General features: G+C 33.5%; 2 protein-coding genes across 2 annotated transcripts in view; both read left to right on the forward strand.

Annotated features, from left to right (window-relative positions):
• The window catches only part of LOC134714705 (sacsin-like), a 32,689-nt gene extending 14,433 nt beyond the window's left edge, over positions 1-18,256 (forward strand). The window contains exons 6-9 of the mRNA XM_063576207.1: positions 1,583-1,996; positions 3,891-15,046; positions 15,860-16,144; positions 17,123-18,256. Coding sequence (XP_063432277.1) covers positions 1,583-1,996; positions 3,891-15,046; positions 15,860-16,135 — 11,846 coding nt within the window. The 3' untranslated portion in view covers positions 16,136-16,144; positions 17,123-18,256. The remainder of the gene's footprint in view (positions 1-1,582; positions 1,997-3,890; positions 15,047-15,859; positions 16,145-17,122) is intronic.
• A 3,301-nt stretch (positions 18,257-21,557) lies between these two features.
• Positions 21,558-27,796, forward strand: LOC134716428 (sacsin-like). The gene is made up of 4 exons (XM_063579423.1): positions 21,558-21,773; positions 26,455-26,588; positions 27,165-27,281; positions 27,644-27,796. The coding sequence occupies exons 2-4, from the start codon at positions 26,457-26,459 to the stop codon at positions 27,794-27,796; spliced, it is 402 nt and encodes a 133-aa protein (XP_063435493.1). The 5' UTR covers positions 21,558-21,773; positions 26,455-26,456.
• Positions 27,797-27,987: the final 191 nt, after the last annotated feature.

Consider the following 27,987-nt stretch of genomic DNA (forward strand, 5'->3'; position numbering starts at 1 on the left):
GATCTGTGCATTAGTTTATCCTCCGCGTAAAACTTTTATAGCTCATCTGGCCCAAAGGTTTAAGTGAGTTTTTTTCATCCGTCGTCCGTTGTCGTCGTCCGCTATATTTTACAAAAATCTTCTCCTCTAAAACCAAAGCATTTAAAGCAACGCTGACATGTTGGCTAATTGCTTATCATATGAATATCTATCTGCCCTAATTTTTTTAGACAAACCAGACAATACATCGTTGGTTGCTGCCCCTGAATTTGTAATTTTAAGGAAATTATACAGTTTTTGGTTATTATCTTAAATATCTTAAATATCATTATAGATAGAAATAAACTGTAAACTACGATAACGTTTAGACAATTAAGATCTACAAATAAGTCAGCATGACTTAATTGGTCAATTGACCCCTAAACAAATTTTGTCAACTTTTGTAATCTAACAAAAAAATCTATTCCTCTGAAACTCCTTTTCAATTTTAATCAAACTTAGTCGCAATCATCATTGATATATCCAATTCAAGAAATTTGTCCGATGACCCTTCCAGGCAACCAACATCGCCAAAATGGCTAAAAATAGAACATAGGGATAAAACGCAGTTTGTATGCCCCATTTATTGGCATTATGTTTTCTTGTCTGTGCGTCTGTTTGTCCGTCCGTTTGTTCGTCCATCCGTTTGTCCGTCCGTCTGTCCCGCTTCACGAAAAAGTTTTTGGTGAAGTTGAAGTCCAAGCAACTTGAAATATAGAACACATGATCCTTATGATATGATCTTTCTAATTTTAATGCCAAATTAGAGTTCATATCCCAATTTCACGGTCAACTGAACATAAGAAATGATAATGCGATTTGGGCATTCGTGTACTTTGGACACATTTTTGTTTTGTGAAATCTCTGAAACTAACGCATTAAGTGCAAATTTGAAAATTGATGAAAATGTTCAACAGGTTACATGTAAAATATATCACTTAGATAGAAAGAGAAAAATTGTAAACAGCAATGATGTGCAGCAAAGTAAGATATTCAAATAACTCAAACGACCAAAATAGTCAATTGATTGCCTTTAAAAGTCAATGTTCTAACTATTTTTCGTAAATATTTGTATCTTTTACAAAAGTCTTCTCCTCAGAAACAACTGAGACAATGTAACCAAACTTGGCCATAATCATCATGACTTTGAGGGTATTTTGTTTAAAAGAAATGTCAGATGACCCTGCTTGCCAACCAACATGGCAGAAATAGACCAAAGAAGCCTCTTGTTTGTTCATAATAAAGGAAACAAGTAACTCTACATTCTATTCATTCTAACGTGATATAACAGGGTTACAAAATAAATCTAAGAAAATATGTTACTTATTCAATATGATACACGGTCTTTGGCCGACCAGTGTATCATATTGTTTGTTCTATTCCAAAACTCCTAAATGCCGGTTGCGATTATAAAGTTACGAAATTATGCATCACAGCCGAGCATGTTTATACCTTAATGAATAAAACCGAAAATGAATGTAGTATTTTTAATGCAGAAATCGAAAAATATCCATGTAAATGGCAAAGAAACTCCAACTGACCAAGTTTATATTTCACATTTTAGAAGTTAAACAGACAATATACAATATAATGCAGAAGTACAACATAGCTTTGGTTGATGCTCCTGATCATATTGTTGCTGTTCTGAAAGAGAGAACGAGCAAAGTACAAACATTGTCAAGAGAATTCGTAAGCACCTGCTTAAAATCAGATTCCTCATACGAAAACATTTCAAACCAGGAGAAAATTAACCTTTTAGACTATTTGATTTCTGATGACGACTATTCAAGATTATTAGGATTAAATCTGCTACCTTTGAACAACGACACCTTCTGTAACTTCACCAATAAGAATCAAACGAACAATGTATTTGTATGTAAAGAAGAGGTATTGTTGTTTCCTGGTCAAGAAGAGAAGTTTGTAGAAGTTAAACTGAAAGAGGGAATTTACAACAGATTTTTGACAATGGCTAAGAAAGGTAAGAGATTTTTCCTATTCTTCTCTTTAGCTCACCTTTACTAACGGCGTAGTGAGCTTTTCTCAACTATTTTTAGATCACTTGTCCTAAGACCAAGTAAGCTGTTTTTAAAACTTGGCGTCCGACGTTAATCGTCGTCGATTCCCATTTATTTGGTATTATCTTGAAAACTGTAATAAATAAATATAACATTTTAAAGCACAACGAGCAGTAAGAGAAAAAACTCTAATAAGCCATAGTGGCCAAAATCTTGCTAATAGAGTAATTTGTTTATAATGATAATTTTCATATTTTTTGCTTATCATTTTGAAAACTATAATAGTTAAAATAGTAATGTTAAGAAGAAAAAAAATGACGAACAAGATGAGATCTACAAATATATCAAAATAACTGAAGTTGTAAGTTTTAAAACTCTTATTTGAGTTATTCCCCTTATGATTTATTTTCTTAAAAAAATAACCGTTTTCGAAGATGCAGTTAAGCGTCACATGCTCATTAGAGTCTAATTTTTTTTTTATTATTATTTTGTACTGAAAAGCCCTTAATTTGCCGTCGGAAAAAACACTATCAGTTTATCTTTCAAGATGATATTAACGAGATTTCCAAACAACGAAACTTGACTAATAGTTTATGCTTGATCCATAAAAAAAAATTGTAGCGGTCAACGTATCGCTGTAAATAAAAAAAAACTAGTATCCAGCTTAAGTTCTACACGAAACGTTCATCTAAAACCTAAATTTTTGAAACTATTGACATTGAGTGACAAGCTTTACCAGCATTTTGAATATATTTGAGGATAGAAAGAAAGAAACCTCAGTTAGGAATTTACTACCATTTTTTGGAAACATCATATCGATGTGGTGTATCCATGACAACAATCTGCATTTAGTTGCTACAGAGAATTTGAAAAAAGATGCTGATTTCAGACTATTCATTAAAAGATGGACCTAAGTACACATTTTCATTCCTTTGGATACTGCCTTTTCCAAGTGATGAAATAGAATTCAAATTTCTTTCGCGACATTTTGTCGATATGTGGATACTGTCAGCCAAACAACAAATAGCATATCAAACATACAAAATACAATTATGTTGTTCGTACAAACCCATTTTGAAGATTATATTATCCTTCAACCTTCAAAAGATAAATGTTTTTTTATTTCATCTCAACTAAAATATGATGATACACTTCTGTGCTTAGCTACCTTAGTTTTATGAAACACGTAAGGTGCAAGTTACAGGTACTGTAAAGGTTTTATTAGACTAATTGATGATTGTTTACCATTCGTTGTTATAACAAGAAAAAGAAAAAATCAATTTAAATAATGTTATACATTGATGGGATTTTTTTGGGGTTACACTTTTTGACAGATTGAAGATGAACTCATTTAAATTACTACACACTTCAAGTGAAGTATCGTCTATTTGGGATGGATAAAAACTATGATTTTATCTAATGTTAGTTAGCATACTTAATTTTGTTTTACGAAAAAATTAAATTATATCATAGATATGAAAAAATAAAAAAAAAACTTTATTAGATTATATTTTATAAGAATAAACAGTAATTGTACCTGTTTTGTTAACATATGCAGCAATAAAACAAGAAGGAAACCCCTGGCCTTCTTTTTATTTTAATTTTATGTAAACACGTTTTTGTTTTAAATGTTTTCATTTAGTTTTCTGTTTTAAAAAAAAATAAATAAAAAAATTAGCTATTTTCTTGACAGAATTTGTCTACTTTGCACAACCTGTAGCTTGAACAAAATGTATTAGGCGTAAACATAACAAAAACAACATTTAGGCAGAGTATCAAAACATCATATCTCTTTTGATTAAGACCATACCCAAACTAGCATAATATTGTGTTGTTTATATACTTGTAATTTTTCAGGTCTTTACCAATTAGTTCGTCTTCAGGATCTCTCTCCGAGTGATATCGCCAGCTTACTTCAAGAATCCATAGCAAAATACATAGGAGCGACATCTAACAGATCTTATCAGTGGCGACAGACAGAACCAGTAGGAATGGTCTGGATTAAGAAAGTATGGTCTTACATTCAGCAATATGATTTGAGTCATTTTAGTCATATGCATTTGATTCCTGACACTAGAACACATGAGTTATACAAAATATCTACCATCTTTCTTTTGAAGTCAAATGGATCATGTGATATCCCGCCTGATGTGTGTAATTGTTTGAGGTATTTTGACATTGTTATCCTTGATGAAATTCCTGCTGAAATTGAGGCTCATAAGAACATTCGTAACTTTGTATATCTACCAACCGTAGAAAATGTTTTCAAAACCATAGCAAATGTCCAGACATGTGGAAATACCAGACAGTTTGTAAACAAGTTCAATTCCTCTGTAACAGAAACTGAAAGATTGCAGTTTGTAGTATACATTTCGGACTATTCAAAGATGAGCAATAGTTTGATCAGCCTTCTGTCTGATCTGAATCTGTTTAAAGAGAAGAATTCATGTCGATTTGTGTCGATAAACCAAGTGAAGACGATTGCTGAATCTGATGATCTACCAGTAAGGTACTTCAGGGAAACGCTAGACTGTTCTGACCATTTATATAGAAACCTTGCAAAGCTGTTGCAAGCTGAAATCATTGGCAAAGAAGATGTTATCATTGAAATTCTGAAGAATCTGGAAAAAGAATATGATTCCAATGACAGGAACACAATGGTCGAATATGTTCTAAACAATCTATCACTCTTTCATAAAAAGGAAGAGATGCTGGGTATAGCCAAACACTTAGAATTTGTAAACAACAAAGTTAGTCAGAAGAAAAAAGCATCACAACTGTTTGATCCGGAGGATGAAATTATAAGCCTGGTAATACTAGACGATAAAAGATTACCAGATACCCAGAACTTACCGATTAGTCTGCAACTGCTTCGAAAACTTGGTTTAAAATCATGGCATTGTATTACAGCGGAAGACATCCTTTCTTGTGCAAAACACATACAGGAAAATTCAAAATGTTCAGACGAGAAACAACGATCGGACAAATTATTACATCTTTTACATAAAGCAAGTGGGCTACTCAATAGCAGTGTCGATGGCATGCAACTGTCTGAACAACTTTTAAACATTGAATTTATTGCACCAAGTCCAAGAAAAGATAATTTTCCAAAATCATTGCAATGGTTATCTGAGACGTCAACAACTATGTTTTATCGACCTTGCGATCTGATTAACAGTAAATATACTAGATTGGTAGGAAGTGTTAAACCTATTTTGATCCCTAGTACTACTGACAATTTAGTAGACATATTTGGCTGGAACAAAGAGCCGAGTTCTACTGATGTGATCGATCAGTTACTTGTTATTACAAAAAGTTACGAAGACAGAAATAAACCAGAACTTCTCCCCGTTATAAACGACATCTACAAGTTTTTGTCTTCTCGGTCTGAGCCAACGAATGCTTTTCAACATTTAACTTCTAAGAAATGGATTTGGACAGGACATGGATTTGAATCATCAGATAGAGTTTATTTGCAGACTGATCCGAACGATATTTACCTGCACCCGTATATGTACCCATTACCTACTGAGTTCCACGATCCAGTTCTACTAAAGTTCTTTAGAAAAATGAATTGTATAGAAGATCAAAATACAAGGTTATTAATCAGAGTACAAACAATGATCCGAGATAAATATAAAAGAGGTAGAGAAACAGTACAGAAGGCAAAGACAGATCTTCTTCTTGTTGTTAGCATTTTAAATATCTTGAAAGATGCTAATGAAGCTGATATTGAATCTGTTTTGCTTCCAATTCAACAACGAGATGAGCGCAAAGTTATATTGAAACCTATAAAGGAATGTAGTTATTGTGAGGATGATGATGACATATATGGAGATGAAAGAGATTTTGTGCACCATATGGTACCTCGTGAAGCTATTGCGAAATTCGGTGTTCCTTCTGTAGCCGACACGTTGCTTGAAGATACGGAACAATTGGAAGAATGGGGACAAAGTGAACCTCTGACTCGGAGAATCAAAACTCTACTGGATGCTTATAGAGATGGTCTGTCAGTTCCAAAAGAAATAATTCAAAACGCTGATGATGCTGGGGCAACAGAGGTGCGTTTCTTGTATGATGAACGTGATGGAGAAAAATATGGTCGAAAATTATTGGACAAAAATATGTTTGATTGCCAGGGACCATCACTTTGGGCATATAATAATGCTAGATTTTCCACTGACGATTTGAAAAATATAACAAAACTCAATGGTGCAACAAAAGAAGCAGATACAACAAAGATCGGGAAATTTGGACTCGGATTTTGCTCTGTTTACAACTTAACAGATGTTCCAAGTTTTGTAACAGGAAATCAAATGGTAATATTTGATCCTCACTATGAGTATCTTGGAGATGCATTGAGGCGTAAAAGGCAACCGGGATTGAAAATTGACTTCAAACGGAACAAAAACATTTTAGAAAGGAAATACTCTCAGTTTGAGCCATACAATGGAGTATTCGGTTGTAATTTAAATGTTGAGCAAGACGAAATTTCATTTGATGGAACTTTATTTCGCTTGCCTTTAAGAACAAGAAAACAAGCAGGTGTCAGTGAGATCAGTGACGTACCATATGATCATAGGCAAATGATCAGCTTGATGAAAATATTGATGGAATCAGGAGGAAATCTTTTGTTGTTTACACAAAACGTGTCTAAAGTTGAATTCTATCATCTACCAAGGACAGAACAAAATCCAGCAAATGCTACCCTTTTGTACACTGTACATAGACATATAGAGCCGTCGATTAAAAGACCAATCAGCAAAGTATCTTCAGAGAGTACATTTTCGATACTAAAATCTTTGGCAGAATTTCTTTCAATTAAAAAGAAAGAAAATGCAACAGAAATACCAATAGTCCAAAAGAGTATATTATTTCAAATATCAATTACAACTCATGGCAAGTTATCTGATTTCAAAATAGAGGCAAGTTCTTCAACAACACCGTGGTTTGCAGCATGGGCTACTGGCACTGACAAAAGTAAAGATATGGCATTGAAATCCTCTAAAAAGGGAGTCATACCATTGGCATGTATAGCGTGTCCGCTTACAAAATTGGAAAACGGGACATTTAAGACGCTGAATCTAGAGTATCTACCAGATGGGTTCTACAAAAAAGGTCATATTTTCTGTTTCCTTCCTCTTCCAGTTGAAACCAACTATCCAATTCATATAAATGGATCTTTTGCCGTTACTTCAGATCGTAGGAATATTGTCTATAAAGCTGTTGATGACAAAGATTCTTTTGATAACGATTGGAATGAAGCTTTAATGAATGATGCTGTATGCAATGCGTACATTTTACTTCTGGAAAACCTGCCTCACTATAACATCGATCAAAATGAACCATACTACAAACAGTGGCCCGTGCAGTATGGACCAGATACCAGCATTGGAGACCTGCAGACGTCATTTTATCAGAGAGTATCAGATATAAGAAAAAGAACAAAGGTATTTCGAAGATCTAGCACTATTACTCACATTGGCCCATGTAAATTTCTAGATAATGAAATTATGAAAACTGAGTTTGCAGAAGAAGCTTTTAGTGTCTGTGTAAAGCTACTAGAAGATGACAACACTAAAATGATGAAATTACCAAAGGAAATTCAGGAATGTTTTAAAGCTGCAAGATGCGCAGAAGTGGTTGCGAAAAGAGTAATGAATAGAATAGATTTTTTTTCAAACCTAGTATTTCCACATTTGAAGGATAATGTTTGGAATGAACACACAACAGATATGCTTATGTTGCATGCACTAGACAATGCCTCTGGTAAAATGAGTGATATGTTAAAAGAACACAGATGTATTCCTACAACCCCAAATAGATTGTTTAGACGTCCGTCAGAACTTATAGACAGAAAAGGAGAGCTAAAAGGGCTTTTCAAAGATGAAGATGAGAGATTTGTTATTGATGATGAGAATATGTTCTGCAAGAATAGCCGACTAAAGACGTTGAATAAGTTGGGTATGGCAACAACAACACTTTCTGACGAACTTCTTATTGACAGAGCAGTTTCAATACAGTCACTTGCTGCCATATGTTCACATTGTGGATTAGATCGATGCACACAATTTGTTCAATATTTGAATAGAGAACTACCTTCAATCCAAAAGAAGTCAGACTTATTTAGAAAACTTCAGTCGATACAGTTCCTACCAATTAAGATCAAATCAAATGACTGGCTTTTGTCATGGGGACGTGACAAAGTTTCAAGGGAACAAGATTTGAAAGGAGTTAAATACATATGTAACACTAAAAATCACAACAAGTTTGAACTGCGATTTGAAAAACCACAATTACTGTATATGCACACGATTAGGGAACTCGTGTGCTCAATTCAACCAGTTCTAGATGAGAATTGTTTTTCTACAGATATTGATCGCCAAAATTTTATCAAGTTAGGTGTCCGACCAAAAGTAGCACCAATTCTTGCAATGGAAAATTTGTTAGAGATAAGTCAGAGTGCTTCTTGTAATGAAATTATTTCTGGTAATTTGGAACTTATAAACAGTACAGTGTATACAATTTACAAGTTCATTAATGACCAGTTCTTAAAATACCAGAATGACAGTAGCAAACGCTTCCCAGAAATTGCAGAACGTTACAAAAATGAACGTATATTACTTTTGAATGATATGTTTGTTAAACCAAGCCAAGTAGTAGTTCATAGTACAGAAGATTGCAGTCCTCATTTCTACACATTGAATTCAAACAAACTAAAGTCAATGAATGGACTGATTGATTGTCTGCAAATAGAGGAAAGATGTTCCTCTGAACGAGTGTTGTCAGAACTTTTGTCCTACAAGAGTCGTTTTGGTGAGACAAAAATGGCTGACGCTCATGTAAAATTGTATGTGCGGCTACTTAAGGTATTAGTGGAGGCAATGCAGATAGAAAAATTGACAGCAAGTGCAGTAAAGGATCTTTACATTCCTGATACAACAGGAGTTCTTTATCCCATACATAGAGTTTGTATTGATGGTAATGTCCGTTCAACTGCAAATATGCACTTTACACATGCCAGTATATCACATGAAATATCATTAGCTCTAGGAATCAGTACAAAGCGTCAATTCAAAGTAGAAGAATGTTCGAGAGATCTTTTTTCACAAGACTTTGGTCAGCATGAGGAATTAATAACCAGAATCAAGAGAATTTTGACAGGATATCCATGCGATGCCGGAGTGCTGAAAGAATTACTTCAAAATGCAGACGATGCTAAAGCATCTGAAGTTCACATTGTACTTGATTTTAATAGTTATCCTACTGAAAATTTGTTATCAGAGAAATGGAAACCTCTACAAGGACCAGCCATACTTGTTTACAACGACAGTTATTTCTCAGAGGCGGATCTAAAGGGGATTCAAAATCTAGGAATAGGAAGTAAAGTAGAAGATCCAACAAAGACTGGACAGTATGGGGTTGGATTCAATGCAGTTTACCATCTTACTGATGTACCGTCTTTCTTAACACGTGGAGACGAAGTTGAAACAGGAGAAATACTTTGTGTGCTTGATCCACATTGTCACTATGATGATAAAGCTACAAGTAGAAATCCTGGAAGAAAATATATCAACACAAAAATTTTGAGAGAAGACCACCCGAATGTCTTTAATTGTTATCATGATACTTTGCTCATGACAAAGAAGAAGAAGAAAGGGAAAAGTAAAGCTCAAGGAACTATATTTAGATTACCACTCAGAACAGCGATATTCACTGAAAATTCTCAAATATCGAAGAATGAAATTACCAAAGAGTTTGCTAATGACCTTTTAAGAAATTTTAAGCATGAAATGTCAACTATGCTCCTTTTTGTAAATAGCGTTAAGACCATTAAATTTTCCGAAATATCTGACGGCGAGTTAGTAGAGATGTATTCAGTTCAGATGAATCTATCTAAACCGGATGAAGAAGATCGCCTAAAATTTTATGAAAAGATTGAAAAAAATTCATGCTTACTTCGTGAGAACAAAACTCTTGATTGCCTGATTCCAGACGAAATAAATTACATTGCTGACATAAATGATAGTTTAGGGGAAAAGAATAAATGGCTGATAGTTAGACGATTGGGATTTTCATTGAGCACATCTTGTCCACAGAGTATACAGGATGCGTACCAAAACGGAGATCTAGGTTTACTTCCACGAGGAGGTGTAGCCGTGCCGATACAATCTATAACCACGAACATCATGACTCGTGGACGAATATTCTGCTTTTTGCCACTTCCACTTGAAACAGGACTTCCAATTCACGTGAATGGACATTTTGCGTTAGAGCACGAAGCTAGAAGGAATTTGTGGACAGATGAAGAAAAAGGTTACCGTTCAGCATGGAATAATCATTTGATAAATGACATAATAGCACCATCTTATGCGTTAGCGTTGCTGAAAATGAGGGATGAATTGGATCTCCAAACAGGCAGACCTGATAAAAAACGTCAGCTCAACAGGAAGCTAAATTTATTTCATAGCTATTTACCAAATTTTGGAGAAGCAAAGAGTGATTACATCCGTTTGATTGTTTGTAGTTTTTACCGGTGGATTTTTTTACATGAAATTCCTCTTTTTCCCTTCATGACATCAATATGTCAAGACGATGCCATAGTGCAGTTTGTTCCGTTGGCATGTCGCAAAACGTCATTTCCGTGTGTGTACAATTCTTTGGAAGAGCAAGAATCATTTGAAACAGCTGGCGATATGAGCAGTGGCATATCAGATCGGGTGAAAAACTTAAAAGAAAAATCCAAGAAAAAATCACCAAATGATCATTCGGATTTAGTACATATGTTTAAAAGATTGGGAATCAAACTTCTGAGTTTTCCTAAACACGTATTACGTGGTTTAAAGCAGGCCGAAATTGAAATCAAAGCAATATCACCTACTTTCGTTCTTCTTTTTCTGAAGTCTTACAATTCAGCAGAAGATGGTTCTTGTCAGCTGAAGGCAGTAGACAAAATGGTGAATGAAACAGTATTCCAAAATATGGTTAATGTAAAAAAATGCATCAAATATTGCCAAGGCAGTGATACATTCAACGATGAATTAGAGGACTTGCCGCTTTGTGTGACTGCTGATGGAATTCTTAGAGCATTTAAGCATGAAAGACCTATATATTGGTCGCGCTTCAATAGTATTGTTCCGGAATCCAACCATCGATTTATTCACAACGATCTTTATCCTCTTCTTACACCATCGATATCTATGCATTGTCTAATACATTTTGATTTACAAGCATTTGCCTCAGTTCTGCCAAATACTTTAGCAGCAAGAAAATACAAAACACAAGAAACTGTCGTTTCTTGGAACGCTGAAAATGATGATATTCCAAATAAAAACTGGTTAGAAAATGTCTGGACTTACATTGATTCTGTAACAGTTCAGTCGCACCTTATTGCTTCACCAAAGCCAGATGAATCTGAAAAAATATTAGGTCCACTTCAAGCATGGTGTTTAGTTCCTTGTAGACAGTCGGATAGTACATCAAACGAAGGCCACAGGTTTGATGTTCTGTTTCCAGTTTGCAAAGCTAAAGTTGTTTTAGATTTACAATCTTTTAAGGGACCAATTGAAACTGCCCTTGAGCGTCTTGCATTGCCATGTCTTGATGAGAACTTTATTAGTCAACCAAAAAGCATACTCCACAAACTTGTAGTTTCGTTTGAAAACCCACAAGCTCTATTGTGCTACCTTCATGAATACAGAAATGACCTTAAAGATAGAACCATAAGGTCTAAGGATAGTTTGGGGATACTGGAATTTATTTCTCAAAACTTAGACGAGATTCTAAAAGACGCAAATGAAGACGATTTGCTGAGTAAAATAAAAGAATTGCCGCTTCATGTCACAATAAGTGGTCAGAAAGTTAGCTTAAATACAACTTCCAAGGTGCTGATACTGGATCAGTATGTATCTAAAGATATTGTTACTGATGGATTGAAGGATTGGGCATCAAAAACTGGAACAATATTACTGAAGTCCACACAACATTTGAAAAGTCTTTATATAAGGCTGGGATTCACAACAGAGAAATACGAGGCTATAGATGTGTATTCTAACTTTTTATTACCAAAGTTTGACTGTTTGCCACAAAAATACCATCTAAGTCATGTAAAATTTATTCGTGACAAACTATTGTCGGTATCTCTAGGTCAAACATTTAGCAAGAAGCAAAACAAACTGATAGCAGTTTTGAAACAAACTGCATTTGTACAAGCTACAAACGGGAAATTATTCAAAGCGTCACATTTTAAGAGCCCATTTAATGATGTAATGAAATTGATGTGTAGCCCTGATCAATTTCCAGCTCCACCGTTCTCAGACAAACAATGGGATGAATTCCTCAAGATTGCTGACATTAAATTCAAAGTAACTCCTGAAATGATCGTCGACTTTGCACGCTTAGTAGAAGGTTTAGCACAGAATGGAATCACTGAAGAAGTCCGAAATAAATCAAAGACGCTCGTTGGTCATATCTTGTCTCGTGAAAATGTAGCTAGTGAAGGTGTTTTACGGAACATAAGTACAATAAGATTCTTACTCCCATATAAAGCTGAAGATTGGCAAAACAAAATTTACAAACAGAAAGATAGAGAGCTAATATGTTTCCGTGATTCTGTGCCACAATCTGTAGCTTATTTGGCATGGACTACTTGTTCCATTCTTCCTCAAGAAGCTGACCCTTATCGAGACAGAGCAAACTTAGACAAGAAACAAAAAGAAATACAGAGTCAGTTAGGTATTCACAATGAGCCACCAATTGAAAGAGTAATGGAACATGTACAAAACATATGTGATGCATTATATACAATGGCAGATCTAAACCTTATTGAGGATTCTCGTGTAGGTTACATTCAAGACATGATGAAGAAAATTTACAAATTTCTCAAAAGTAAAATGAATAAACATTCTGAATGTCTGAAGAATCTCAGCAAAACACCAGTGGTTTTTATACAAGATTCAAAGATGTTTGTCACATGTGATAGGACTGTAAAATCTTTCGATAGTAACAACGAAACTGAAATCAGACCATATCTTATGCGAGTTCCAGATGAATATGGGGAATTCTTCAAATTATTTCAGCTTCTTGGTATGACAACTAGTACGTCCGTCTGTAACTACGTGAGAGTACTCGAATGTCTACATTCGGAAGTTGGAGAGGAACATCTAAACATTAACGAGCTCAAGATAGTACGAATGGCTTCTCAACAGCTACTAAAACATCTTTTGGATGTCAGCAATGCTGATACAGAAACGTTGAAGAAGATGGATACTCTGTTCTTGTTAACTCGCCTACAAACACTGCAAAATGCAAAAACGCTTGTTCTTTCTGACAACAAGGACTTCGAAGAAAAAATTGGATCCGAAATCGGAATGCCATATGTTATGGAATTCAGTCAACTTGGCATTTTTATTCAAGGAAGTATATCAGAAAGACTTAAAAAGTTACCTGAAAAGATGCAACCTAACATTTTATCTGATACGATATCTAAAGAACTTTCTGCCGACAATCTAGTAAGAGTACAAGATGGGCGAGGAAATGGGTTAAAAGATTTCTTTACGTCTCATCAGTTTACAGAAGGTGTTGTTAGAATATACGTCCAATACTGCAAGCAGCATCTTCGAGCAAATCAGATAAATATTAATCAGGATCAGGTCGAACAGCTAGTTAATGGTATTAGATGTTTAAGAATAGTACAGGTAGAATCCATTTTACTCAGATTAGTGTTCAAAGGCAAAACAGTAGGACATAGCGAAAAATCATGTTTTTTCAAGATGAAGTGTAATGAAACGAATAATGAGCATGTTCTGTATTGTGCTTTCAAAGAAAAGAGTCTACAACAATGGTTGGTCGACAACTATGATTCAGTAGGGCAAGCCTTAAAAAAATGCACTGACGATCGCTTTGAGGACACCAATGGTCTCTTAATGAAGATCTTAACACGGATTGACAAACCAAGTAGCATATCAAAAGCATTGGACGAAGCGGGTATACTAGAATACAAATTTGCTTGTAATTCACATGATAATTTGTTTCCTCCAGCTGGTACCGTTGTCAATCAAAATCGACATAGTTTTCTTGACAGTAGCTTTACAAATTTCACCATCGGAGAATATGTAGCTCTCTTAATAAGCGAGGAAACTGTAACCAATCGAAAGTTTGTTCCTGCAGTTTACATTTACGCCATTATTGTCAAAAAGTTAGAGAGTGATACGTCAAATACTATTCTGGGAAACACTCTTTGCATGTACGAAGTGGATGTTGGAAATGGCAATATTGAACAAAGGAAAGCTTATGACTTATTCAAGTTTAATCGTAAAAACGCAGATGGTAACCAATTTAACGGACAAGAACCAAGTGCGTCAAAAGAACTTGAAGAGTTTGTAGAGATTTCCGGTACAGAAAAAGATGAGCGACCTCTTGATGATATTTTAAAAGAGGTTAAAGAGCAAGTCAAGGCAGCTTGGACACTACCCGAAGACGAAAGACGAAAGGTTATCAAAAGGTTGTATAAAAAATGGCATCCTGATAAAAACCATGGTAACGAAAAAAAAGCAACAGAAGTATTCAAATATTTACGGAAAATTGTTTTGCAACTGGAAAGAGGAGAAGATATTGACAGTGACAAAACTTCAGATTCGTCAAGCTCGAGATCTAACTTCTATGAAAATTTCAAGAGTTATCATTCAAATGACAGAAGCAGATCAAAATTCTATTCGAATTTTAGACATTATTCAGATGACAATTCCGGCAGGTATGCAGGAAGTCACTCGACGTTTTGGTCAGATTTTGGACGATGGGAATATGATACATGGGAAGATAGTTATTACAGAAGCAGTCAAGGGAATAGGTCAAGAGGAACAAGACAGCAAACAAGAGATGAAAAGGTTCCATCGGTAGCTGAAGCTAGACAGTGGATGCGACAAGCAAAAATGGATTTCACAGCTGCTGACCAATTTTTCCCACACGCAGTATCTGGACAACACTATAATTGGATTTGCATTATGTGCTATCAGGTATTTACAAAACGTTTTCTAAAGAGGTTTCAAATTTAAGAGTGAAGTTTCATCCTTAATGGTTTATCAGTATTATAGTCCCTTATAAAGCACTGTAGTCTTTTAAATTTCTAGTAAAGGTATTGACGGCATTGACGCTCAGATCAAAATAGAAAGCCGAACAAGTATAAGATTGGTGAGCATTGAGGACCCAACATTCCAAAAAGTTGTGCCAAGTAATCTATGCCTTCTATAAATCTGAAAACAAAATAAAATATCGTCTCTCAGATGAATCCCGTGAACAAATTAACATACGCTGCAACAAATAACAAAACAAAGCTACTGTCATTCTCATTAAATAGTGAGCCAATATTTCAATATCAATACCTAGAAGAACATACAATGGAATATCTGGAAAGCAAACATGCGTACTTTATAGATGTAAAACCTGTTGTATAAAATAGTTCAAAAATGGCAAGCAAATTTTATTTGAAATAATCCATAATACCAGTTTTAAATAATAAAGTATTAAAAATAATGCTGGGCGATGATTGAGGCTGAGTATATTGTTGTCAGATCTACACATACCTTCTTGCATTTTTGTTTAGTTTCAAAGATTACCTGATTTCATTAGCGGTTAAGACTAAAATCCTCAACTCAATCAATTAACAATCATCATTAAACAGCACTTGTGTAACAGCAACACATATATAAATTTGAAACTTGTCACATTTACAAAAATGTGTGGGAGAGAATAATTGCGGTAACAGTTTGTCCTTTTCTGCGTGAGGTCAATAAAGGTCATATTGCTTATTATATTCTATCTTTTTGTAGTGTGTTGAAAAGGTATTGAAGGCTATGCACTACACGAAAGATTGCAACAATGTACCTAGTACACACGATTTAAATAAACTTATGTTTGGCCTTAATATGGAACTTCAGACTAAGGTGAAACAATTTATGCTATTGGTTGGACCACGTGATAGAACAATGTACCCAGAGCGCATGAATATTCCGAAAATACCAGCAGACGTTTATACTAAGGAGACGGCAGAATCCGCCCGAGATGTAACAAAGGAAATACTTGAATTTGCTGCAGATTTGTTATAACTTTTAAAGGTAAAATGATGAAATCTTTCAATAATACTAGTACAATGTATACAAACTACCCTTAAGCTGTTTAATATGGTGGTCTGAGACTTACAGAAAGTTAGACATTTGCAAATCGAAACATATCTGCCGGTAAGGTTGAGACATATAATTGATTCATTAAGAAAATGTTGTGAATATATTTTTAAAATTTTACATTTGTCATGACTGTTTTTGCATACTAGTATTGAATCATAGGCATATACTGCTATAGTAACTATTGTACAGGTATATGCACGTGGTAGAACCCAAACAATTATCTTCCGATATCAGCAGCTGTAGCGTGATTGTTGCTGATCAAATATAATCAAATATGATGTGTACGGTACGGTATCTGAAACAAAATACTTTCTGTTATAAATAGATACAGGTTTCATGCCCTTCTGGTATCTTTCGCACCTATTTTTCATGTATCAGCACGAGTTATGTCCCTCTATCAAACTATTGGTGTAATTTTTAACTTACCCGGGGAAAAAACCCAGACACTATCTACTGTCATATGGAATTTGGTCATAATTATACTGATTATCGCAATGTGCACCTTGCTTTTGAAAGTCTCGGAAACTTTGTATTAAAAACTTTGGTATGACTGTAATCTTTGTATCTATATACTATATATACTATATAGTTATAGACCATTGCTATTTTTCTTTTATGTTTTATGCATTAAAGTTACAGAACAGTGGAAGAGCATAAAATTAAGGTTAATTCACGGAAAACTGACTTGTATGAGAAAAGACATTAACATGAATCGGTTTCTATAGGGATGCTTAAAAATCCGTATGCCAACTATAGGTGCTGATATACCATTTTATAACTGAACATCAGAATTGCTTTCCTTTTAAAATACTCGAATCTTTTTTATATTTTAACTTTAAGATATACATGTCTATATAAAAGTTGCATTTTGTTTTGCATTATCTTAACTATTAACAGTTTATTTTGCAGGCTTTTAAAAGGTTTTCACAGATGAAAACAGAAGACAAATGGATTAATTAGACATTGTAAAAACATACTGATACACTTTAAACTTCTGACATTCTGTTCTAGTTTGATTGTGTGATTTGTTTTAATTATTAGCACAAGAGAAGAAGAACACTTATATATGGTAGCTATGATAGAAATGGATTGACTATGTATATTTTGTCTAAAGATTAACCACATAGTATTATGTATTTATAAATAGTTGTAATGTGTAAATTATATTTCAGTTAAATATGTTATTTAATAGATATCTACTTTCTATATAAATAGGAAATTGAGGAAATCAATCGTTCATTGAAAAGACATTAGATTTATCTGATATAGAAAATTGTATAGGAAAGTTTTTGTCATAGGTTAATCTTGAATTACTCCATAAACGTATGATAGATAAATAATGTTTTCTTGATTTAATTATCATAATGAGTAATAGAAGTACATTAAACAGTTACATATTGCATGGAGCTAAGTTTTTTATATCAGCAATTGAAGATTTGTAAAAATAGTTCTATGACATCACATTTCATTTTCAAAGATTCAATTTTCCAAATCTTGTATGTATAGAAATTGTAGAATATTTTGTATTGGAGATTGCATTAAATGTGTGTTTATGTTATAATTACTTCGATCTTATTAATTATGTGTTTATGTTATAACTTCTTACCTAAATCTCATTACATATGTGTTTAGTTTAACTACTTACTGAAATCACATTAAATATGTGTTGAGGTTTTTATAATAACTTACTGAGATCGCATTAGCTATGTGTTTAGGTTATCCAATGAGTTCACAGATTGATATCATAAATAATCACTTGTACAGAGTGGCATAATTTAAGGAACTTATTTTTTTTTACATTTGATTGAAAGTTATGAATAAAATGAAATGTTGGATGTACCAAAAAGAAAAGGATAACCCAACGTCTTTTGAAGGTCGACGTATATGGTAAAAGATAAGACAGGTGTCTTTACAATCATGTGTCATGTGTCAAGCTCTTTAATGTGTCACATGTCAAGCTCTTTAATGACAAATTTAAACCAGAGTTTTTGTATTTATAATGTAATCAAGCATGAAGCACGTTATTCTTGTATGTTATATTACACATTGTAGTTAATTTCGTTTGAAATATGTTTCCTTATTAAAAAAATCTTCATAATAATGTATTTTTTGCATATCCAAAACTGTCACAACTATGGCAATGTTTATTTTTAGAAAGCTTGGATTACTACTCGTCTCCAATATTGAGTAAAGATTCAAGTAACGGGATGCTTAATTTATTTCACTTGTCGATTGTATTTCGATAAACGCTAACTGAAAAGATTTCTTTCATATTCAAAAGAAAAAGCTATTAGCTTAATTATCTATTCTGCTTCTGTTGTGTTGGCTCGCCCCTTACCAATGCTAGGGCGAATAGGTGACAATTTTGTCTATGCTTTTCTAATTTGATGAATTATATATATATATATCAAAAAAGAAGATGTGGTAAGAATGCCAATGAGACTACTCTCCACAAGAGACCAAAACTATAGATCACCGTACGGCCTTCAACAATGAGCAAAGCCCATACCGCATTATCATAGTCAGCTACAAAATGCCCCGAAATGACAAATGTAAAACAATTCAAACGAGAAAATTAACGGCCTTATGTATACAATTTCAGATGCATATTAATATGTGCCCTTTATACTAACATCGCATTAGCTGCTCCTTCCATCTTTTTCTACATCCTAGAGGGGGCCTCGGATGCCTAGTGATCTATGTAGACTAAGTCTATTATAATTAACTTTTATATCACTAGCCTGCCAACATGTGCATTCCACTATTTCATTAGGATGTCAGTTTTCCTGCCGAAGGTAGGTGGTTTTCAGTCACCACTGGCAATCACTCCGGTTCCCTCCACCAATAAAACTGACCGCCACCAAATAGAGCAAAAGCGTTAAAAGTAGTGTAAAACAATAATCAATCACAATTGAAATCCTAGATTCACACCTGAGTATGACCGGAACTATTGGTTAACGTCTTGTTAGATTTATTGCACTCAAAAGACCAGTATTTTGACTATGATTACTTAAATGTAGTTCAATTGACCTTTAAAAGGCATGTGATATGCTCCTGGCACTTGCCATGTCAGTCGTCATATTAGAAGATCATCGTCTTCTCTGAAATTAATGCTATGATCATGATCGTAGTTCCATCAGAAATTTTTTTAGTAAATCGGTTTTTACAAGTTGATAGATCGACGGGTTTGAAAAATCGATATTTCGACTCAACCACTATAATATTTGGTATAAATTTGATTTTAAACTTTTTTAATTCATAGGTTTATTCACGAGGGACGGAAGATACCAAAGGGACAGTCAAACTCATAAATCGAAAATAAACTGACAACGCCATGTCTAAAAATGAAAAAAGACAAACAGACAAGACAATAGTACACATGACACAACTAGAAAACTAAAGAATAAACAACACGAACCCCACCAAAAACTATGGGTGATTCAATTTAAGACATCAAATTGTCAACTTTGTCAACCTGTCGACCTGTCGTCTTGTCGACTGTATACTTTTAAGTGTTCCCACTACAAATAGTGTAAAATATCTTGATTTTGTCCATTTTATTTACGTCAACTGTCGAACTGCCAACTTGTAATGTGTTCTAGAATATATCTGCTTTGCCAAAAAAAAATACAAAAGCGAACATACATCTAATGGAATTATTGAAATATACAATCGTCACTTTAGACACGGACATAGACGAGTGGATAAACATGTATACTGTAAGAAAGAGGCAAAGGGAATATCCCTTCCAAAAATTTGAAAATTAACAGTACGGACATGAAGGAACGGAAAATCGGCTCTGGTTTTCAATTTATAATTTGATTAAATATTTCTCATGTGAAATTTACATATCCAATCTAGAAAAAGGACAATTACTTTGTTTGTGCATGCATTGAGTATATGTCATTCATACTTCCTTACGTAAAACAAATATATCTATTTTAGCTGAGAAAAACTGAATACCGGTACAAGGTACACTTAGTGCACTTTACATATTCATATGAACATTGTACCTGTGGTCTAACTTATCTAAATAAATTGCTTTTTGGTTGAAATATTTGATGACGAGATAAAAAGGTAAAATTAATGATTATGTATTACGTCAATGTTTAGATGTGTTACCTCAAATTACGTATAGTAACATGACCTGTTATATAAATGCAGATCATAAAATGCAATGCAATCCATACTTAATAGACTATGTACTGACTGCCTTTAAAAACGCAACACATATTTTGTTGAGTTTTTTTCATCAAATCATTAAATATTTTCCTATTGTTGCTATTTATGCTTACTAAACTTTCTAACGAAAACACTTCAAAATACCTGCTTTACACCAGACATGTTCATGGCTGCGTCATTCTTATTGCCTAATTAAGATTTCCATTGAATAGCTAGTAAATATAAATTTTTCACGAAGAAGAAAAATAAAAGAAAAAAAAATCATGCATGGGTTTCAAACCTAGCGTAACAATGATAGCGTGACATAAAAAAACATGTAGTTTCAATCGGGGTAGTACTTATAAGTACGTATCTCCCCTCACTCAGAATATCAAATGGTCGTCCCCTTTAGAGCACGCTTTAATTGATTTTTCTGTTTATCATCTTAAAGTCACAGTGAAGCATTGGTACAGTATTGCACATTTCAAATTGAAACTCACAAACAAAATTTAGTGTAGCGTTTTTAAAGTTGTCCGTATACATGGTCCTACATGGTATATTATAAATTGTAGTGCACACAACACTTAGACACGCTGCTCAAGTTTTTGACCTTTTTCAATTGCTTTGCTACATATCTGGATGTGTATTCAATGTGTTTGTTTGCTAAAAGATTACAATCAAGATTACTGGTCTAAATTTAATAAAAACTGTCATAAGTTCAATCTCAATGCACAAATAAACTGTGTTTTATTGTATTATACATCTTTTTTAATTGTCATTTATATTTTTAAAAAGTCAACTCCATATTTGTGTATTAAACTTAATAAATTTCTTACATATTATATCTACATTCAGTGCATATTTTCGGATAATTTAATTCTTCTTACAGCTGAACAATTTGCCAAGATCAGATTTCAAAACTAAAAGATTGTAACTGCACATATTGTATAATTATATATCATTTAATAAATCATTCATTTTGTCATTGTTCAATAAAAATTAACATGCTTTGCTTTCCTGAATCTATTTATGTAACTATACTATTACCGCATCACTATTGACACCATAAATCAATACATAAATAACTCGCAAAGGTCATTTATAATCTTTTTTTTTCCGGTTGTTTGAGGAACGACACATATCGTACGTAAAATTAAACTGATTAGTTTGGTCGAAACTTTGATTGAAATAGATCTACTTTCACTTTCTATTTTCTGAAAATATTTTTCTTGAAAATTACCGGCGGAACGGGTTAGTCGAGGTGACCCGTCACTTAATTAAAGTTCAACATAGTTACTAAACCGTATCAAGGCTGTGCACATTCATACAACATTGGCAATGTTAACTGGGGTGGTGGATTCATTTTTACACACTGACATATTCAGAGGATAAAGTATTGGTATGTTTATATTGATAGTATACACCGTACATGATAGTTTTATTTTTTTAACCTACGTGTTCCAATGATTCATTGCTCAATTACTGAGGGTATCCCAGGGTATCACTATGATCAATTGTGAAATAAATTGTAACTCAATAGTAATATTCGTTATTAACCTGAACTATATAGAGCCGGATTTATTAGGGGAAAGGATACAGGGGTCCGGCTCCATATGAAGCTACATATAAGAACATACAAGATATACCTTTTTACAAGTAACACTCTCATCATAGGCTTGCTGGGCTACACCCTTTTTCATCCCTTTTTGTGATCTAGGGCCCGCATTATCTAAAAGTGGTATCAATATGATAAATCCCAGAAATGGATTTTTTATGAATTTATATTTTGACAAGTTTCAAAAGTTTATTATAGATGTAATACATATAAGGCACAAATTGTGTGCAACAAGAGCAACATAATACTAGTATAGTATACAAATGATAAATTGGTCAAAAATACTACAAAGAAAAAAAAATAACGCAACCTTTTGTAAAGAGGTTATCAGTATTTGACAGAATAAAATGAACAGATTTTATAGGAATGTAAAAGTATTGACCAAAGCAACGCGCTTCTTTAAAAAAATGTGCACACGATCAACACTTTTACAAATCTATAAAGGTACGACACAAGCATGCACATTTTCTAATTACATTTTTATGCTACGACCATGAAATAACTCATTAAAACATATATTTCGTATGTTTTCCTTTGCATTTTGTGACGTTCTCACAGGACAGCCATTTAAAAAAAACGGAAGGGGGTGGGATTCCCAACCAAGGATTAAGGGGGGGGGGGGGCAACCACATGTACCCATTTAAATGATCGTCCAAAAAATGGCGGTTCCAACCCCCGGAACCCCCTGGATCCGCCACTGCAGGAAGCACGTGCTGTCTTGAATGTTGGATAATATTATTCATCATTTCAAAGTACAATGTTCCAATATTATAAAGTGAAAAGAAGTCGATCTAGCATATAACTTGGTAATGAAGTAAAATCACGCCCCCATTGTTTGCCTAATTGATTTATTACTTGTAGTATAAAGTCAAATAATACAATAGACACTATTTGATTTCAGTATGTATCAAATCGTATTGCTTTTTCTTTATACCCCCATTTTATTGTTGATCTATGACAGATGTATTGTATTTTTAAGCAAACGTCGAGCGATATTAACTTTTTTATAGCATGTATATGTTAGGGTTTTAAATAGGTTTTTTTTATTACATCGTGAAAAATAGTCTCAGACAATCTGAAAAACAAGTTTTTTGTCATTTACTTTTTAACCAAAACATATAACAGACTTAAAAAAGAATAACAAGTCTAAACCTTATTAACAATATTATAAGTACTGTATACAGACTTAACAAGCATGTATATATGGACAAATTCTGAAGTTATATTGTTAAGGTCGTCTGACCGTTATTGTACAATGATAATTTAAGGCCATGGTGAAATAATTTCGAATGAAAAAATCAAATGTAAACAAATTCGTCATTTTTTGTGTGCGGCCTTTTTATAACTATGTGTCATTATTCGTCACTAAAGAGCAGGGAAAAAACTAGAAGCTCTAAAGAGCCTGTGTCGCTCACCTTGGTCTATGTGAATATTTAACAAAGAACACAGATGGATTCATGACAAAATTGTGTTTTTATGATGGTGATTTGTTTGTACATCTAACTTTACTGAACATTCTTGCTGCTTACAATTATTTCTATCTATAATGAACTTGGCCCAGTAATTTCAGTGGAAAATGAAAGTAAAAATTTACAAATTTTATGAAAATTGTAAAAAATTGACTATAAAGTAAAAGAGCTAGAACAATAACTTCTTAGGGGGTCGATTGCCCTTTTTGGTCATGTTGGCTTATTTTTAGGTCTTACTTTGCTGTACATTATTGCTGTTAACAGTTAACATTATCTATATCTATAATAATATTCAAGATAGTGACAAAAACGGCAAAATTTCCTTATAATAACCAATTGCGGGGCAGCAAACTAACATCAGATTGGCTGATTCATCTGAAAATTTCAGGGCAGATACATCTTTACCTGATTAACATTTAAAAGTCGGTCAGATTTGCTCTAAATGCTTTGGTTTTTGAGTTATAAGCCAAAAACTACATTTTACCCCTATGTTATATTTTTAGCCTTGGTCCCCATCTTGGTTGATTGGCCGGGTCATGCCACACATTTTTTAAACTCGATACCCCAAAGATGATTGTTGCCAAGTTTGGATTAATTTTGCCCAGTAATTTCATAGGAGAAGATTTTTGTAAAAGTTTACTATGATTTACGAAAAATGGTTAAAAATTGACTATAAAGGGCAACAACTCCTAAAGGGATCAACTGACCATTTCGGTCATGTTGACTTATTTGTAAATCTTACTTTGCTGAACATTATTGCTAAATATTAATAATATTCAAGATAATAACCAAAAACAGCAAAATTTCCCTAAAATGACCAATTCAGGGGCAGCAACCCAACAACGGGTTGTCCTATTCATCTGAAAATTTCAGGGCAAATAGATCTTGACCTGATAAACAATTTAACCCATGTCAGATTTGCTCTTTATGCTTTGGTTTTTGAGTTATAAGCCAAAGACTGCATTTTACCCCTATGTTCTTTTTTAAACCATGGCGGCCATGTTGGTTGGTTGGCCGGGTCACACCGCACATTTTTTAAACTAGATACCCAATGATGATTTTCAGAGGAGAAGATTTTTGTAAAATTAACGACGACAGACGACGACGACGATAGACGACGACGACGACAGACGCCAAGATATGAGAAAAGCTCACTTGGCCCTATGGGTATAAAAAAAATGTATAAAAAAAGTGTAAAAAGTTAGTTTTAAAAGTCCTGACTACTTCCTTATTTTCAATTTGTATTTAAAAAACCGGAAGACCGTTTATTATCTGACGTAAGCGGACAAATTTACTCGAAAATAAAATAAACAACATACACTTTACCTTCCACAAGCTGTGAATAAGCACGTACCCTAACTTACAGTTTTAATAAAGGTAGGAAAAGGTGTTTTTCTTCAGTTTAAGGGTACCCTTGGTTACAAATGCCTTTCTGTGTACATGCATGTATCATTTAATAGTTGAAAGTTGCCTACTTTCAGCAATTTAAACTACCAAAGCAAATCTTGGAAAAAAACATTGTATATTCAACATTAATTGTGAGGATTAAGGGTCGGTGTGATCTGTTTATGGGACGACTATTTGATACTCTGCAGGTGTATGGAAGTGCAGGCGATTTTTAGGCGGATTGACAATTCATTTCATCTGTTCCTACGTGCGTATTTTTTGTCATTTAGAAATTGATTTCACATATTATCATTATACATACTAGTCTTGTGCAAGATTATTTATAATCAGTTCTAACAAGGATATTTTTTATTTTCAAAATTCTCCTGTCCTCCCCTCATACAAGAAATCAAATTACTGTCCTTAACTTTACATTCCAGTATTTTAGAATTGATTCCTTTATTATAAACATTATGTGAGCAATATAGGTTAATTTGATTTTCTGTTGCTCCAATCTTCGAGTTTAAAATAAAATCTCATTTAATTTCATAAAAAAATGTTTGCGGTATTTGTGAAAATTGAAAGTACATGTATGACACATAAATATATAGATATCAAAGTTCAGACACCTGTCAAACTTTTTATAATCTGATTACATTGATAACCAAATGATACATTTTACTACAAACGAATTATCTTTATCTTTAATACCTGTATGTTCCTGTTTAGAGACATACCTTTATAAACATAAATTAATGAAAAAAAGTGTGAACACAGCTCATCATTTAGTTCAGAAGACAATCTTAGTAGGTTCTCGTTATTATCGTGTGTAGTGTCAGTTGAGCACCAGTAAAAGAGGGGTGAAAGATACTAGAGATCACGGACACTCAAACTCATTAGTCGAAAATAAACTGAAAAAGTCCTGGCTTAAAAGGGAACAGACCAATAATAGTACACAAACACAAAATAGAAAACTAAAGACTGTGCAATCATACCCACAAACTGCAGGACCAATCTGTAACTTCCCTAAAGTATCCTAATGATGTCGAATTCAATAACCTACCTCTGGTACCGGCATGACTAAAAGAATTTAAAAACATTAATAACTTTTTTTCTGTTGAACTAATAGGAGAAATATCGGTAATATCGAAATAAAAAAAGAACTAAATTACAGAAATCGCTTAAATTTTACAATTATTTAGTTTATGTACAGCTTATTCGAAAACAACAATAAAAAATATAGGTCACCGATGAGTTAACAAAGATATTTCAATTTTAATGCCTAAAAATTTGGAGCTTTTTCAGTGGTATCAACATTTTAAAAGTCACCTGGGGCCAACACGAATTGATTTTTTGGAATGAATTTTGGATCATATGATAAAGTAACAACTACTTAAGGTAGGGAATAAAATTTCTAATGAAAAATTAAAGTTTATTTTTTTTCGGAAAATCTTATACCCGCGAGCCTCCTTGTTATTTATTCGTGGTATCTAGTATCTCATTTTGGTTTGATTTAAACAAGAGAAAACGAAAGCGGCGGTCTACACGTTTAAAATAGAACAGAATACATGGAGCACATGATAGAAAAGGGTAATTATTTTATTTTACAGAAATGGCGTCAAGTGAAGACAGCGATGACTCAGCTGAAGATGGTCCCGAATACAATGCAATAATTCAACCACCGCTGATCAAACAACTAAAGAAAATACTAGACGAGTACCCGGATGATGGGCAGATTCTTAAGGTAAAGATGTTTGGTAATATTGACAGAGAACTATCTTAAATCGCAAAAACTAAAAATAAATTTGAAATCTAACTCATATGATAACTCATGCATTACTTAATTCTGAGGAGGATCTGGAAATATCGCCCAAACAATTAATTTATTGCACTCCAGAATAAGTCAGTTGAAATACATGAACGCACTAAATGATTCATAGGTCTAATTTAGTCTGAAAATACATAATTTCTGTGTCAATTTGGTATCGTGTGGACAGGTGTCTCATTGGCAATCATACCACATCTTTTTTCAATAAAGACTGAGTTTACCCACATAAAAATGTATATTACGATTACGGTAGGCTTTCAAATATTAAAAGATTATATTCTGGTCAACGCTAGTGAAACAGTATCTCAACAATATGATGAAAGGAAGATAATAAACATATATAATAAAAATGTAAAGTGGATGTCAATTTACGGTCTCAAACGAAAAAGGTTACTGCATCAACAGCCAGACATATTCCACATTTGCTTGAACAATTTATGAACAGTTTCAATTTATTTCGATCTCGTATAAATTTGTTTGCTTTTATTTTAGGAAATCATTCAGAACGCCGAGGATGCGGAGGCGTCTCAGATGAAAATTCTGTTTGATGAAAGAATAGTCAACACTGAAGATGGAACTAAAGAAAAGAAGTTCAAAAAATATTTCAAGGTGAATATATTGATGTGATTTGATCCGATATTACAATTACAGATGAATAATTTAAAAGCCCTCTGAATTCTAATGTCTATTTTATCTTCTGTGAGGTCAGTGTCGAGTAACGTATTATAGCTATTATAAAATGACAAAACATTTAGAGTTGTGAATAACATTGATAGAACAGTTACTGTTTATCAGTGAGATAATCTGTAAAAAGGAACAGTTATGTAACTATGTAAGATGGACTAATCAAGCATGATCAAGACTGACGATAAAATCTTAACCCCCCCCCCCCCTCCATAATTTTTTTTTAAAAAGAATCATTTACCAACAATCAACTGGTTTTGTAAAAAAAAAGTTCTTTTTATTTACAGGGTCCAGCGTTGTGTGTATATAACAATGCCAAATTTACAAAAGATGACTGGAAAGGAATACAGATGATAAATAGCAGTGTTAAAGAGTTTGATCCTGTAAAGATCGGGCGGTTTGGACTGGGATTCAAGTCGGTCTTTCACATAACAGGTTAGAATAAGATTATTAACATGGATAAGCTGGGATTCCTCGTACAAGGTAGAAATCAAATAATAATTTCTGTATTTCGACTTTTGGTGTGCGTTCATCGATTTATGAGAAATCTTGATAATTAGGATTTGGAAGTTTGGTAGTAATAAGTTCTAGTTCTTTATTAGTGTATGCGAACGAAGCTAAATTAAGTGAA

This window comes from Mytilus trossulus, chromosome 4 (genome assembly GCF_036588685.1).
Source record: "Mytilus trossulus isolate FHL-02 chromosome 4, PNRI_Mtr1.1.1.hap1, whole genome shotgun sequence".
Classification (NCBI taxonomy): domain Eukaryota; kingdom Metazoa; phylum Mollusca; class Bivalvia; order Mytilida; family Mytilidae; genus Mytilus; species Mytilus trossulus.

Coding starts and splice junctions, on each gene's coding strand:
- LOC134716428 (XM_063579423.1), top strand. CDS start 26,457: ATGGCGTCAAGTGAAGACAGCGATGACTCAGCTGAAGATGGTCCCGAA. Junction 26,589..27,164: donor ATGATGGGCAGATTCTTAAG/GTAAAGATGTTT, acceptor CTTTTATTTTAG/GAAATCATTCAGAACGCCGA. Junction 27,282..27,643: donor AGTTCAAAAAATATTTCAAG/GTGAATATATTG, acceptor TTTTATTTACAG/GGTCCAGCGTTGTGTGTATA.